Source organism: Agelaius tricolor, unplaced genomic scaffold (genome assembly GCF_023055355.1).
Source record: "Agelaius tricolor isolate 1412-34295 unplaced genomic scaffold, bAgeTri1.0.p SCAF_25, whole genome shotgun sequence".
NCBI classification, from domain to species: domain Eukaryota; kingdom Metazoa; phylum Chordata; class Aves; order Passeriformes; family Icteridae; genus Agelaius; species Agelaius tricolor.
In genome coordinates this window covers 1857679-1872642 of record NW_027269285.1, presented here as the reverse complement: position 1 = coordinate 1872642, position 14964 = coordinate 1857679, and the positions used below count along the sequence as shown (strand labels likewise).

The 14964-nt window shown below is 42.2% G+C and overlaps 1 protein-coding gene across 6 annotated transcripts in view; it reads left to right on the top strand.

Annotated features, from left to right (window-relative positions):
• Positions 1-14964, top strand: part of USP32 (ubiquitin specific peptidase 32) — a 65563-nt gene that overhangs the window by 15679 nt on the left and 34920 nt on the right. For all 6 annotated transcript variants that reach the window (XM_071448115.1, XM_071448111.1, XM_071448110.1 and 3 more), the window contains exons 2-5: positions 4765-4892; positions 8869-8974; positions 9494-9612; positions 12433-12592. In XM_071448115.1, coding sequence (XP_071304216.1) covers positions 4765-4892; positions 8869-8974; positions 9494-9612; positions 12433-12592 — 513 coding nt within the window. The remainder of the gene's footprint in view (positions 1-4764; positions 4893-8868; positions 8975-9493; positions 9613-12432; positions 12593-14964) is intronic.

The window sequence follows — 14964 nt, the reverse complement described above, 5'->3', positions numbered from 1 at the left end:
CCTTAGCTCAGATTCAGAGGCCTCTGAGGAAGTATCACAAAATATGCAGTGTAGGTACTTTGAGTAGTGAGGAATTGGCTTTGATGTAACCATTTTCTCCTCTCTCTTTTTCCAAAACAGGACATGAAAAAGCAAAAATATCAATATTACTTGTATTTAGCCATGCAGTTATGTTTTTATGATGACTCTTAATAATTTTCACTAGCAGCCTGGTAACAGCAGAGCAGCTTTTGCTGAGCCAGGTATTTGCTGCCCATTTTTGGTTTCAAAAATTGTCCTTTCAGTGGGATTTTTGGAGGGGACAGAGGTGATGCCGTACCCCAAACCCCACATTGCTCACAGGGTATTTTAGAACCTTCCCAGAAGGTGGGGGTGGGATTAGAGCTACAGGATGTGGAAAGAAAAAAAAGAAAAAGTCAGAAGTGAACAGAGGTTCTAAAATGAAGGGAGAATGTGGCAGCAGAACTTGCAAAGCTCCACTGGAAGGGTTGATTTCCTCCAGCTTAGTCTGAGCAGTTTTACTGGGGGAGCAAAACAAGGTTTAAATCTAGAGCTGGACTTGCATAATCTGAGCTTCAGGTACAGTTTTAGTCCAAAAGGAAAAGTCCAGGATGATTTAGTAACAAATATGTGAAAGCAGAGCAGAGCAAGGTGGTTCCCAGCAGGGGCCGGGTTTGGAAGGCACTGCACATTTCATTACCTGGATAGATGGGAATTAAAACAAAAAATGTGGAATTGTACATCCACATAAACAGCCTGAAGTTTAAGTAACACTGGGAAACTAAAAATACCCTCAGCAGCTGGTGAGCTGGAGGTTTGTTCCAATTCCCGTGAGCAGGGTGACATTTTTAGCTGAGGTTGCGCGGTTTCATTTAAACTTTATTAAACAAACTGGAGCTGCAATATTCCCTGCAGAGCTGGATGCAGCACTCAGCTCCTGCTCAGGTGTCTGCAGCTCTGCTGGAAACCCTGCAGGTGAGGTGGCCCAGGAGCTTTGTGTTAGCAGAGTTACCACGGGCACCCTGGCAGCCTGGGACTGGCTTTCACTGTGGTGTTTGCAAGTGGGCAGCTGGATTTTAAGGGTTATCACACAGTATCCAAGTACTGAAACTTGCTTTTGTTACCTGGTGGTGTTGGCAAGTGGGCAGGTGGATTTTAAGGATTATCACACAGTATCTAATGATTGAAACTTGCTTTTGTTACCTGGTGGTGTTGGCAAGTGGGCAGCTGGATTTTAAGGATTATCACACAGTATCTAATGATTGAAACTTGCTTTTGTTACCTGGTTGTGTTTGCAAGTGGGCAGGTGGATTTTTAAGATTATCACACAGTATCTAAATACTGAAACTTGCTTTTGTTACCTGGTGGTGTTTGGAAGTGGGCAGGTGGATTTTTAAGATTATCACACAGTATCCAAGTACTGAAACTTGCTTTTGTTACCTGGTGGTGTTTGCAAGTGGGCAGGTGGATTTTTAAGATTATCACTCAGTATCTAAATACTGAAACTTGCTTTTGTTACCTGGTGGTGTTTGGAAGTGGACAGGTGGATTTTTAAGGATTATCACTCAGTATCTAAGGACTGAAACTTGCTTTTGTTACCTGGTGGTGTTTGGAAATGGGCAGGTGGATTTTTAAGGATTATCACACAGTATCTAAGGACTGAATCTTGCTCTTGTTACCTTGAAGCAGCCTCACAGTCCAAAGGTCACCTGTGTGCTCTGGAGGTGCAAGGAATGAGATGTGCTGTTCCTTTTGAGTCACTCTCCCTGCAGTAACACTGAGGTAGTGGCACCTGGTAGTGGCAGGTGGGATGTGAAGATGCTTTTTGCCGTGCTCACTACCTCAGGCTGCTCCTGGGAAGTTGTCAGGGTGTGTTTTCCCCTGTCAGGCTGTGAATCCAACAGGGGTGCAGCCTTAGTGCTGTCTCCTGTTCTAATGACAGCAGCCTGGGAATGCTCCTCTCAGAGGTGTTTGTAGACAACTGGCTCCTGGAAGTGTTTGGGGAATCTGTGCCTTTGGAAAAAGTGAATATTCCTAATGAAAGGACTGCAGTCAGTGGAGGAAACAGTGCAGGAGACAGGCTGGTGTCTAAAGGCAGCATGAAAAACCCCTCTGTGTTCTGTGCTGCTTCCTGTGTGTTGGGCTCGTGGAACTGAGAGGGAAAAGGCAGCTTCTGGGGATGGGAGTGTTCTAATTTCTAAAATTATTATAGTTATTATAGTAATAGATGTATTGCTTCGAGAAATGTTCCTTTAATAATTGAAGACTTAGTTTTATTTTCTCTCAAAATGCCATCGTGCTCTATCTCTGTTGAATAATTGGTGCTTTGGTGTTGGGGTTTTGAATTCAAATATTTTGCCTTCCAGACTCATAGTAAACATTGATAATATCTTTGATTTATACTCTGCTCATTTCAGTTGTACTTTCATGTGCATGGATCTAAATGTATAATGAACTTATCTTTACAAAGCTTTGCAGATGATTTTAAATGGGCAGCATCAGTCATTTGAATGGCTCCTGGGGAAGGAATGGAAGTAATTACCTTGCCTGTTATTCCATGACCTTTTTTGTAGTTTCTGTATGCAAACAATAATACTGAGTGGGCTCTGGCAATAATAATTTGCTTTTGAAATGTACCATGGACTGACAGTATCAGTTATCATCCCTGTTAAATACACTGGTGGTGCAGCTCTTTTTGGAGGTCTTGGGAGAATTGCAGGACAAGTCTTGTTCCCAGCCTTCTCCTCACCTTGGCTGGCACTCCAGTCACTCCATGGATTATGGCAGATACATTTATATGGCATTTTCCTACTCCTGAGCACTGCCTGGAGTGCACACTGGGCAGTCAGGGTGCTCCAAGCATCAACTTAGCCAATGTTTGTATAGAAACTTCTGCCAAATAACCCCAAACCAGATTGGATGAAATGGTGGGGACATTAAAGAATTAAGAGAGAGAGAAGAAACCAGAGGACAGAGTTTATTTTTGTCAAAGATATGTGTGCATGAGCAGGCATATAAAACCTGCAAAAAAGAGAATAATTCCATTCCAGAACTCCTGTTGCATTTAGTCTAGGGTCCAGGTTGTTGGCTTTGCTTTGCCCAAATTACAAAACCAGGAGCTTCCCCTTTCCATGCAAAAAATGAGGATAATTCCATCCCAGAACTCCTGTTGGATCTAGTCAAGGATCCAGGTTGTTTGCTTTGCCCAAATTACAGATCCAGGAGTTTCCCCTTTCCATGATCCCTGAGCAATCCCAACACTCATTAAATGTGACTTGGGCCTGGTTGTGCTCAAAGGTGAAAGGAGGTGAAGCACCTCCCTCCATGTCCTCCTGCTTTGGGATGTGTGAATGTGAAATAATGGAATTTAAACACCTTAAAAGCCAGGTAACAGAATGAGACCAGCATTGCTCTGCCATGTAATTACAGCAGGCTGGTTTAGTCAAAGGAGAGATGTGCTAATGATAATCACCACTGTGCTAATTGATAGCTCTGGTGCTGTGTGGGTCACACTTGAGCTTTATCTCTCAGATACTTTGATTTTTATTTTTTTTCTTTATGGTTAGAAGCATCCAGAATCTGTAATATAATTTGAGAGGAAATATAACCCAATTTCTGTTTTTACACAATTGTTAAGTGGAGCTAACATCTGTTTCAGTGTTGACTTGGATTAAAATTAGGGAGGAATGTTTTAATGCGATTTACTTTTAAGGATTGATTTTTGCTTTTGATGAATGAATTAACTGAAAAGCAGAAGTTTGACTGAGTGCTGGATGAAGCCCTCAAGTGCTCTGTTGTATTTTGGCTGACAAAAAGCTCCACAAGCCTTTGGCCATGGCAGTGTTGTTTGTGTCTGTGATAGCAGGGTAGGGAAAATGCCTTGCTATAAACACAGTGCCCCAGCTCCCCTGTGCAGCATCATCTCCCTGGGCTGCTGCATGGGAAATTGCCTTTTCTGCACCACTCAGGAGCTTCCAGGGCTCCTGTGCCATTCCCTGCAGCCTGGCTTTGGACAGAGGCCTTGTTTTGTTCCACGAGATCCTTCCCTTCTCAAAGGCTTTCTTAGAAAGTTGCTTTGTGCCTGTGAAATCTGCCTTGCCAGGGAGCTCCCAGGCCAGGGTGAGTGGATCTCATCACATTTTCCACCTTTGCAGGTGTGAACAGCTTTGAACAGGTGTAGCTGGCAAGCAGATTTTGGCTGTGCAAGGGGATCTTGGGGGAAGAATTACATCTAGTCCAACATTTTATTCCTATTAAACCACACCTCACCGTGCTGTCTCATGAGCTTGTGGTGATAAAGTATTTTATTTGTTTTAATACAGAAAGGCAGACTGGTTAATAGATGGAACTGCTTGAAAGATGCTGCTCTTAATAATATTCACCACTGTTGGTTGCAGATAATTTCCCTGGCTTGCATGCAATGCAAAATTGATCATAAAGCTGCCTCATTTTCCTTTGTGTGACAAGAATGGTGCTGAATTTAGAACAAATTACAATCCACTATTGTAGTCAGGAAACTTAGCAGTGAGCAGTTGTTGCCATTGATGGTAACCACAGGTCTGCTTCCCTTCTCTCTTTTCAAGCAAGATTAGATGATTAGATCTCATTTTCCCACTCTTTAGGGGAAATCATGCATTTAATTTCTTGGTGTCTTTTTATTGTGAAGGCAAACGCAAGGAGTGGAGGATTTTGAGATTCCTTGAGCTGTTATCTTTCTGTAACATCTTTATTGACCAATTTGTTTTTTCTTTCCTCTGTTCTCAGTTACAGACATAGAACTGAAGAGGCTCAAAGATGCTTTCAAGAGAACTTGTGGCCTCTCCTATTATATGACCCAGCAGTGCTTCATCAGGGAAGTTCTGGGGGATGGGGTCCCTCCCAAAGTTGCTGAGGTGAGCTCTGAGTTGCTGCTTTCCTGGGGAGCCACAGGCACTGGGCACTGGGCAGCTGCTGTGCACACACAGATGTTCATGGGTTGGTGGAATTGCAGCTGCTGTGCACACACAGATGTTCATGGGTTGGTGGAATTGCAGCTGCTGTGCACACACAGATGTTCATGGGTTGATGGAATTGCAGCTGCTGTGCACACACAGATGTTCATGGGTTGATGGAATTGCAGCTGCTGTGCACACACAGATGTTCATGGGTTGGTGGAATTGCAGCTGCTGTGCACACACAGATGTTCATGGGTTGATGGAATTGCAGCTGCTGTGCACACACAGATGTTCATGGGTTGATGGAATTGCAGCTGCTGTGCACACACAGATGTTCATGGGTTGATGGAATTGCAGCTGCTGTGCACACACAGATGTTCATGGGTTGGTGGAATTGCAGCTGCTGTGCACACCCAGATGTTCATGGGTTGGTGGAATTGCAGCTGCTGTGCACACCCAGATGTTCATGGGTTGGTGGAATTGCAGCTGCTGTGCACACACAGATGTTCATGGGTTGATGGAATTGCAGCTGCTGTGCACACCCAGATGTTCATGGGTTGGTGGAATTGCAGCTGCTGTGCACACACAGATGTTTATGGGTTGATGGAATGGTTTCCCATTTTTTCTGTGACATCCCAATGCACCTCCCCTGCCTGGAAATGGTGTTCCAGCCTTGGATCCTGGGTTAGGGTCAGGGATGTGCTCCCAACCCTGCTAATACCTGGTAGATGACCTTGAAGTAAATCTAAATATCCAGATGTAAATTTGGGCAATTAAAAGACTGGGAATTTGTGACAAGACCATAATAGCAGATTTTATTTACTCCAGAGATGCACTTGCTGTTGGTTCCTTTGAGATTCCATTGGCTGTTACTTTGTTTTCTTTACAAGCTCTCAAAAATAAATTTGTTCATAACAGATGTATGAATGAGCTGAAAAATAGCCAGAATCAAAATTTGCAACATGGATATAAGCATATATCTATCTAAAAAAAAAAAAAAATAGTAATACCATCCTACACATGTGCATGTTTAAAAAGTTATTTTCTTTTATAGAATTGCCCCTTTCTTGAGAGAGATATCAAAATATTCTTGCTAGAGAGACAAAGATTAGGCAGACCTTTCAGATGATCTCTTGCTCCATGTCATTCCTAATCACAGCCTCTATTTTTGGCACCCTCAGAGCTGTTGACCTCAGAGGATGGTGCAAGTCCCCCAGTTTTATTTAGAGAATGTGAGTGCTGAAGTGTTGCATTGCTGAATTGGCAGAGTTCCTTTTCCTCAGCTTCATCTTTCCTCCATTCTTTTTTTTCCCCTTTTTTCCTAAATTTTGGCAAAGAGCACGATACTACTTTACTTCTGTTGGTTTTTTATGTGGGTGTTTAGGGCTCAGCAGGAGAATTTGCAGTGGAAAAGGAGGGGTCTGACTTGCCCAGAGCTTCAAGGCTGTCTTCAGCATGAATTTTTGAGTTTGAGGGTTGGTAACCCCTAAGATAAACCAAAAAATGGATCTTTCACAATGTACAATTGGTTTGAAATAGTATAAAATATTGAGAATTTCATGTTCTGTGCTAACTTATACCTTTCTATCCCTTTCATGTCAGTATTAAGGATTCAATTACTGATTTGGTCACAAATAGAGATTCTGGGGTTTCAGATGTCTGCTGCCTGGTTTTTATTTTATTTTTAAAAAAATCTGTCCTTAAAGACACAATTTTGGTGATGATTCTCTCTTTTAACACTCATGATGGTTATAGAACAGTTCTTGGTTTCCAGGTGGTGAAATAAAATTAATGGAGGACTCCTAATTGGTTTTTGATGGCTTCTCATCAGAACTCATCTCAAAATGTACAAATTATGATGTACTTGTAGCATTCATACTCAGGCAGTGCAGTATCAAATCTGTGAGCTTGAAAACTGTAAATTGGGCCAAAATTGGGATTTGAGTCAAGGGATGCTTTGTAACTCCTGGCTTCAGGATGGGGAGAGGCTGGCAAAGTCATTAGGCAGCTAAAAACCCTGAGTTTTCAGCTTTCAGTCACTAAAGCAGATCATTGGGAGCCTTGGAGCTGGGCTGTGTGCTCTGCATGCTGCAAATAATGGGTTTTCATATCTGAGGAGAGAGGGGCCTTCAGCAATTTGTTAAATTAAAACCACAGGAGTTTTGAACTGGACACGAAACAGAGAACTGAACCTCCTGGAACTTTCATCCAACAATCTGGGTGATTGTCCTGCACACAAAACATCTCTTAATGTTCAGGACAGTAAAGTTCTGGGAGGATCTCTTGGGAGAATGGGGTTGAAGATATGAATAAAAGGAAATTTAGAGCTGTGTCTGTGGTGTTGAACTGCAGGAAAGCTGCTCAGGGGGTGGGAAACAGGAGCACAGCTTTGGTTTTTAAATGCTGTGTATGCTCCTCAGCTGTCCATGGAACAGAACATGTCAGGCTTCAATTTCATTTTAAAAAGTACTCTGTGCCTTATAGTGATGGTGAATTTTAATTCTGAAATGCAGATTGCTGTCATTCTGCCTGGGTGGGGCTGCTTTAAGTGAAGCTGCAACAGCATTAAGTCATTTTGGAAGACACAAAATTGCATCACATTTTGATGGTGCATGTTATTAGGAGTTTTCCAAATGCCACACCAACATGAAAAAATGTGAAGAAATGATGTGTTACAGGACTAAAACACTATTTTATAAATGTTTATAAACTCTTCCAAGGAATGGTTGAGCAGCTAAACTCCAAGCAATGCCAGCTGCAATTCCATATATTAAATACTGAGACATTGGACATGATCCATAGAATTCCTTTCCTCTGTTTGTCTCATGAGCAATCCTTGGGTTGTGTTGAAACAATGTATAAATGCAATATTTGGTGCTCATCTGGTATCACAGCTGAGATGTACAAAGTTTAGCAGAAGTGAATGGATATTTTATCTGCATGTTTTAAAAAAACCCCAATTATTCCAGTGGAATATGAAGGTAAATTGCTCACATGGGCAGTGTAGCCTTGAAGGCATTTGGTGAAGACAGAAGGATTAGAGATAAAAAGTGTGGAATTCAAATCTCTGCCTTGAAGCCTCTGCAATCGTTGTGTCCAAATAAAGCACAAATTCAGTTTTAATAATTCAGCATTTGTAAATGGATTCAAGTTGAGTAACAGGAGAGGCTGATCTGAGCCCTGTGGAAATGCAGGTGTTTGGGTGATGCTGTGTCTCAGGGGCTGGGAGGAGGCTCAGGGTGTTTGTGGAGGGTGAGGTCCTGCTGTGCATGCACTGGCACTGCAGACAGATTTTAGCAGTCCAGAGGGATGGACGGACAGACAGACAGACAAGGAGGGGTTTCTGCAGGTGCACAGCACTGCTGAGGTGTCTGCAGGAGCAGCAGGAATTCTGCTGTAGCCACTCTGTGCCAGGTGTCACCTTCCTGCCAGCACAGCCCTCTGAGGCTTGGCCAGGTCTGGCCTTGGCAGGCCCAGAACTGGTTTTGTTTGGGCACTCCCAGTCCTGGCTCAGCTCTGACTCTGGTGTAAGCACCCGGTGGTGCAGCAGTGACTCCCAGGGCTCTGGGGATTCCTGCTGCCTCCCCTTGGTGCTTTTGAGATGAGCAGAGCCAGCCTGGGGCAGATTGCAGCCCTGATGAAGAAATCTGGGGAAACACCTCCATAAAAGCAAGTGAGAAGTGTCTTCACTGGAGGTTCTAATGTGGAATTTTTATTTTGCTGTTGATGACTTATACCCGTGTTTCACTAAATAAAGGCTGTTCAGTACCAGAAGAGCTACAAAAGGGTAACACAATTCATAATTGAAGTTCTTTAGCTGAATGTGAGGTGATGAGCCTAAAAACCACCTAAGGTGGAGCCTCAGTGTAAGCTGCTGGTTTTACTTCTGACATCTCTGTTGGTTCTGGTTAACTTCTCTTTTTTATGCTTGTAGGTTATCTACTGTTCATTTGGAGGAATATCCAAAGGGCTGCACTTCAATAACTTGATAGTTGGATTAGTTCTACTCACAAGAGGCAAAGAGGAGGAGAAAACAAAATGTAAGTGATGTAACAGTGGATTGTGAGTGTAAAATGTGACCATTGTACAGTGAAGATGGGATTTTTGGAAGCATTTTTAGCTGTATTTTTGGAACTAAGGTGCACTTTTGTTTTCTGTATTCATCAAAATGAAATATTTGCCAAGTCATCATGAATGTCAGTGTTGGGATCCTACAGAAAGCCTGATGGTCTCTGTATGGGGGCAGAGGAAGGGGGATGGCATTGATATTTTTCAAAAAAAAAATAGAAAGCATCTTCCTACTGACTTCTGTTGTTTTGTCTTCTCTGTTTATCTGACTTGATAATGCTCATTTTCCTTTGGATTACAATGGTAAAAGAAAAGGAAAGTCTTAACCTTAACCTTGTGGACTGTACTGACCTTGGATCACCCCAAGTTTTTATTCCTTTAGCTGTTGCACAGCCTTTGACATTCTCAGCCAGTTATAGACCTTGCATTTGAAAAATGCCCCTGCCATGGATGTTTACACATATTTCTATTTCATATTTCTATTTCCCCAGATATTTTCAGCCTCTTCTCTAATGAATCTGGGAGTTATGTGGTCCGTGAAGAGATGGAGAAGATGCTGCATGTGGTTGATGGGAAGGTCCCAGAGTCACTCAAGAAATGCTTCTCTGAGGTGTGTCATGCACCTTTCCTCCTGTTGCAGTTACAAAAAAGTCAAGATTACCTTAAGTAGCTTCTTTTTCTTACTGTGGGAACAAATTGGCCTTGTTTAATTGGGGTAAAAGCTCATGGGTTTTGTGTTGTGGCATTCCATGGAATTTATATTGATGGGAACAGTGTTTGGAGTATAAATTCACTGTGTGCTCCTTGGAAAGAGATCATTTCCCAATGGGAATCATGTCATCAATTTAAATACTAATATTGCTGGTGGGAACTTAGTCATTAGTGTGAACATTTTATTGCAATCAGGGAAGAAATCTAGAACACAGAGCTGAGAAGAGAGAAAATCTGGATTTAAAAATGCCTGACAGCCATGGTTGCTTCAAGATAGGAATTTTATATTATTGCTTTTGTATCATTTTCCTGCCAGGAGCTACAACATTTAATTATGCTTTAAGCTGTTTGAGAGATGCAATCTTTATGGAGCTTGCTGAAGCCCTCCTCTAAAGCAGGGCATTGGTGCTCTCTTATATTCATGGGTGATTCTTTGACTCCAGGGATCCTGATGAATTTTCAGGGCTTTTTGCTTGGTTTGTTATCAGATGACTGAGACCAGCAAAATGGGGACATGGTTGTGCATTCCTCTGGCACAAGGACTGACCACATTGACTGGAAGCTTTAATTGTGGCTATCAGGTTACTTAATTAGTTCAGATTTTCTTGTTCTGTGCTGGAGATGGCTCTGGTTGTGGGCAGTGCCTGGGCCAGACTCTGCTCTGGCCCTGGAGGCAGTGATTGCATCCCTGAGTCCTGGCTGCAGCAGAAATCCTGAATCCACTGCCCTGCAGCTTCTGGACTGACCCTCAGTGCCATTTCCTGTTTCTGATTTCCCATCAGTGTGCTGTGATGAATTGCACCCTACAAGTTAATTGCACACTGTCCAAGAAATCCAGAAATACTTTATGGAGCCTTGCAGGAAGATGAGTGTTAATCTGGGCTTCAGAGCATTTTCCTGTTCAAGAAAATGCTGCATATTGATTTTTGTTTTAAAATGAAAATAGTGTAATAACCCACTCAGCAGGATTTACTGGGCTCTTAATCATCCATGGGCATTGCTGGAGAGTGAGAAAGTTTAATGGTCCTGCTGTGGGCCTTCCTGCCTGCCTTCTGGAGGATGCCTTTGATTTCAAGGATGATGTTTATAGGCACTTCTGTTCATCAGGATTATTGCATGTACTCAGCTAGAAATAGAAGCTTTAGAATATATCTGAGTTTTCCTTTTATTTCTGAAATACAGGGGAAAAATTCAGTGATAACTGCATTGCTCAGGTTCCATCATCATCCAGCTGTCATCATTGCTTGCTTCAAATGCTTTCTTCCTTCTGTCCAAAGTTTTTCTGTTCCTCTTCATTGTCCTTGCAGGGAAAATTGGAGTTTTAATGACCCAGCTCTCGCTGCCTTTACAAAGAGCAGTGCAAAAACAAGAGGGAAAGGGTGGAACAGAGAGTGAGGAAATGTTCTTTTCTCTTGATCCAAACTGTTGGAGAAATGGAAGAATAAGAAATCAAAGTGAGGGTGGTGAGGGCCTGGCACAGGGTGCCCAAGGCCAGGCTGGACAGGGCTGGGAGCACCCTGGGACAGTGGGAGGTGTCCCTGCCCATGGCAGGGGTGGCACTGGGTGGGCTTTCATGTCCCTTCCAAAACCCAAACCAGTCTGTGATTTGTCAGATGAAAATGTAAAACTCTTTAGTTTAGAAAAAGAGGCATAAAAAGAGTGAGTATCTGGAGCTGAAACAACCCCCTGCAATGGGAATAGGAGCAAATGTTTCAGCAGTGCTGGTGATGAGCCATTGGAGCAGCCTGGCAAAGGGAATATAGTGAATTTTCAATTTTCTGCACTTGGCAGTTGCAGATAGTCCGTGGCCAAATGCAAATTGTTGGATTCTGTAGAGATGTAATTCAGTGAAGTTTAATGGTCTGTGATATGAGGGGAGTTTAAATAATCAATGACTTGAAACCTCTTCCACTTTGCAGACCCCTGTTTATTTCCCCTGGAGATGAGAATCTCCACATAATGAGTTTGTCTACTGATAATGGGTTTGCTTTTATTTGAGGTAGTTTTGTAGGTCCTGTAGAAATTAGTCTGCTGATCCCTATGGTTTCATGGCCACAGCTTGGCAAGGATCCAAATAAATGGTTTTTAAACAGCACTGGAATTGTGTGAATGTGTAGTTTTTATGTGTGAATGTGTAGTTTTTATGTGTTCCTGACCAGGGAGTGAGGAGATCCTGGGAATGTCATGTTCACCTTTATGCTCCAGTGTGGATTTTGGTCCACACTGGAGAGGCAAAAGAGTCCACCTGTTCCTGCAGTAATTAATCACAGCATCAGTTATTCCCAAATCTGATTTTTCTGTGTTGTTTGTGTACCTGCACAGATAGAACAGAATGTTTATGATTTTATAGCACCTGTTTTTTGGTGCAGCAGAGCTGGTACCTATAATAATACATTTAAATTCATCAAAATAACCTCTGCTCTTTTGAATTGCAAGTAACCATTTTCCTTTTCATCCCTTTCACCTGAGGTTCAGAGTAAATGAGTTTCCAAAGGCCACATTGAGTAGGTGGCTGAAATGCAGAGAGAACTTAAAGTTAATTTCTCTCCCATTGCTGTTTCAAAAGGAAAGGGAAAAACAGGCATGGCTCCAAGCAGAAAAATTACATTAGCACTTATTTTTCTAGGAGATTGTCCCAATTTTTTTGTTCATACAGCTGGATGGTTCCTGTTTACTGGAATTGAGAAAAACAGCTCCCATTTTCTGGTTGTTCTTGCAGGGTGAGAAGGTGAACTATGAGAAGTTCAGGGTTTGGCTGCTGCACAACAAAGACGCTTTCACCTTCTCGCGGTGGCTGCTCTCAGGAGGGGTCTACGTGACCCTCACTGATGACAGTGACACCCCAACCTTCTACCAGACCCTGGCTGGAGTCACACACTGTGAGTAAAGGCTCTTCTTGTCCTGCACATCCTAAAAAAACCAAAAAAACCCTGCCAGAGTTCACAGGCAGAGTCGTTGCTCATTGAGTCTCCCTGCTCTGCCACGCTGGGCTCAGGGAGAGAAATTCCTTCTCTGAGCTCCTCTCTTCTCTGCTGGGATGGCAAATGTTGTGTACAAGGACACTGGCTTGTTATTTTTAAGAGATAATAACGCTGAGGCTCCAACACTTCTCTAGAAGTTTGCTACCAAGCAAGCTAAAAAAAAAAAAAAATTTCTGAAGTGTTTGGCTGGTAATACTGGGTTTATTTTTGGTCTTTATATAGTGGGTTGTAAAACTACTGAGAGAGTTGAGAAAATAATATTTGTTTCAAAAATAAGTGTTACCTCTTAATTTGCTTCTCCAGTAAAATAAATCATATTCCTGGCATGTGGTAGAATTAACTAAAGAGAAGCATCCTCAGGAACTGTCTCCAGAGAAGAAGTGCTTCCTTATGTCTATGCTAATGTAAAAGAAGGAACAGCTGGTTTTGAAATTAAATCCACAACCAAAAGGCTGCTAAATGACACTTGATGGAGCAGGGTAATGCAAGCATGCATTCCATCCCTGAGGGTCCCTGGGGAGGAGGGAGGTGGCTCTGGAGCTGTCAGGGACCTGAGCACTCTGCTTGTGTTTTATGTGCTCTCCTGGGCTTTCCTCACAGGTGTCAGGGTGGCATTAATCCTCTCATGGGTGAGTTACTTGAATAAAGCAACACACCCTTTTTATTTTATCCTCTTGGTTTTAAATATGGGTATTCAAACTCTTTTCTGACCATCTGAAATGAAAATGCATAATGAAGTCAGGAGTTTATGAACAGGTAATTTATTTGCATTACATGGAAGGCTGAGAGGACACATTGAGGTTACAGAAAACCACTGAATATTCTGAGGTCTCACAGAAAGGTGGAGAAAGAGGAATGTGAAAAAAACCTCAGCCCTCAGAGTGTTCTGGAGCTCAGCTCTGGGAAGGATCTTGACCTGTGTCAAACTGAGATCTGCTCTTTTTTATGCTTTGAAATTGAAACTTTTCAGAACAGTTTTTACTGGGCTTTTCACAGAAAGTTTATTCATACTGAAACTGAGGCTTGGAATTTAAAAAATAATTTAAATGTAACAGCCACTGTTTTAATAGATTTTATTTACTATTTATTGTTGTTCTCAGTTCTGGTTTTGATATCCCTGTCACTGATACCTCATGTCAGAGCTGGGATTGAGCTTCTCAGTGAATTCCAGAAATAAGTGGAGGTGATGTGGTTGTTGTCCACAGAATTGGAAAGTCCATGGGACAGTTAGATAAAATTAAATTTTACTGAATTCCCTTGTGATTTACAACAGTGTAGGAATCTCATCCAACAGATGCAAAACTAAGGAAAATGTAAGTGCTTGAGCACTTGGAAGTAATTTCAGCCTAATCAGGTCACTCCAAAGAGTAAGAAATTCAGTCGAGAAGTATTTTTAACACAGCTGAACGTGTCAAACACTGAGAGCTGTTGAAGGCTCGTTCTGGTGTTTTTCCTGGGGGAATGGTTGCCTTTGGAAGGACCAGGAAGTGAGATAAGGTTTGGTAAACTGAGGCAAACACCATAACCCCGAGAAAGAGGGAAAGGTTTCCTCTTTGTTCTGCTGTAAAATGCAAAGTAATTTGTGCAGTCAGGAATTCCTCAGTCCTGCTGCATCTCCTGGCACAAGCCCCAGCCCCCTCCCCAGCCTCCCCTCACACTCTGCTTCCCATCCAGCTTCTGGGACAATGTGTCAGAGCCACAAGAAATGGCAGTGATAAAAGCAGGGGAAGTTATTCCCTTGGATTCAGGACCAGCCCCGTTTCATGCAAGGCATCAGTGACTCAATTTAAATTTGCTTAATGAGCCAGGCTATCAGGGAAACAAAGGAATACTAATTTTTCATTTGTAAATAGCATTTGTTTTGGTGTGCAGATGACTTTAATTACATTTCTCAACACATAATTAGAAATGAAATTTTAAAGTTACAGGAAGTTGCACACACTTGCTGCTTTTAATCAATTTTTTTTCCGTTTCACTTAAATCAGAAATATGAATAATTTTATTTGAAAGCTGCCAAAATAAGTGGCCTTTGTTCCTAAAAGAGCAGTTTCAGGGGTATGGATTTGTCTTACACCTGAGGAGTGACCAAGTAGCAGTAGTTTGGATTTTCTTAGTTCTGTAGTATGATCATATACATTTAAATTCATTTAATATATATATATTTTTTGAAGCCATTACATTGAACAGCACTGTGATGGAGCCTGTAAATCCCACATTTCTGTCACACTGACTCAGGGGACACCTCACTGATTTCCTTCATTTAGCTGGAA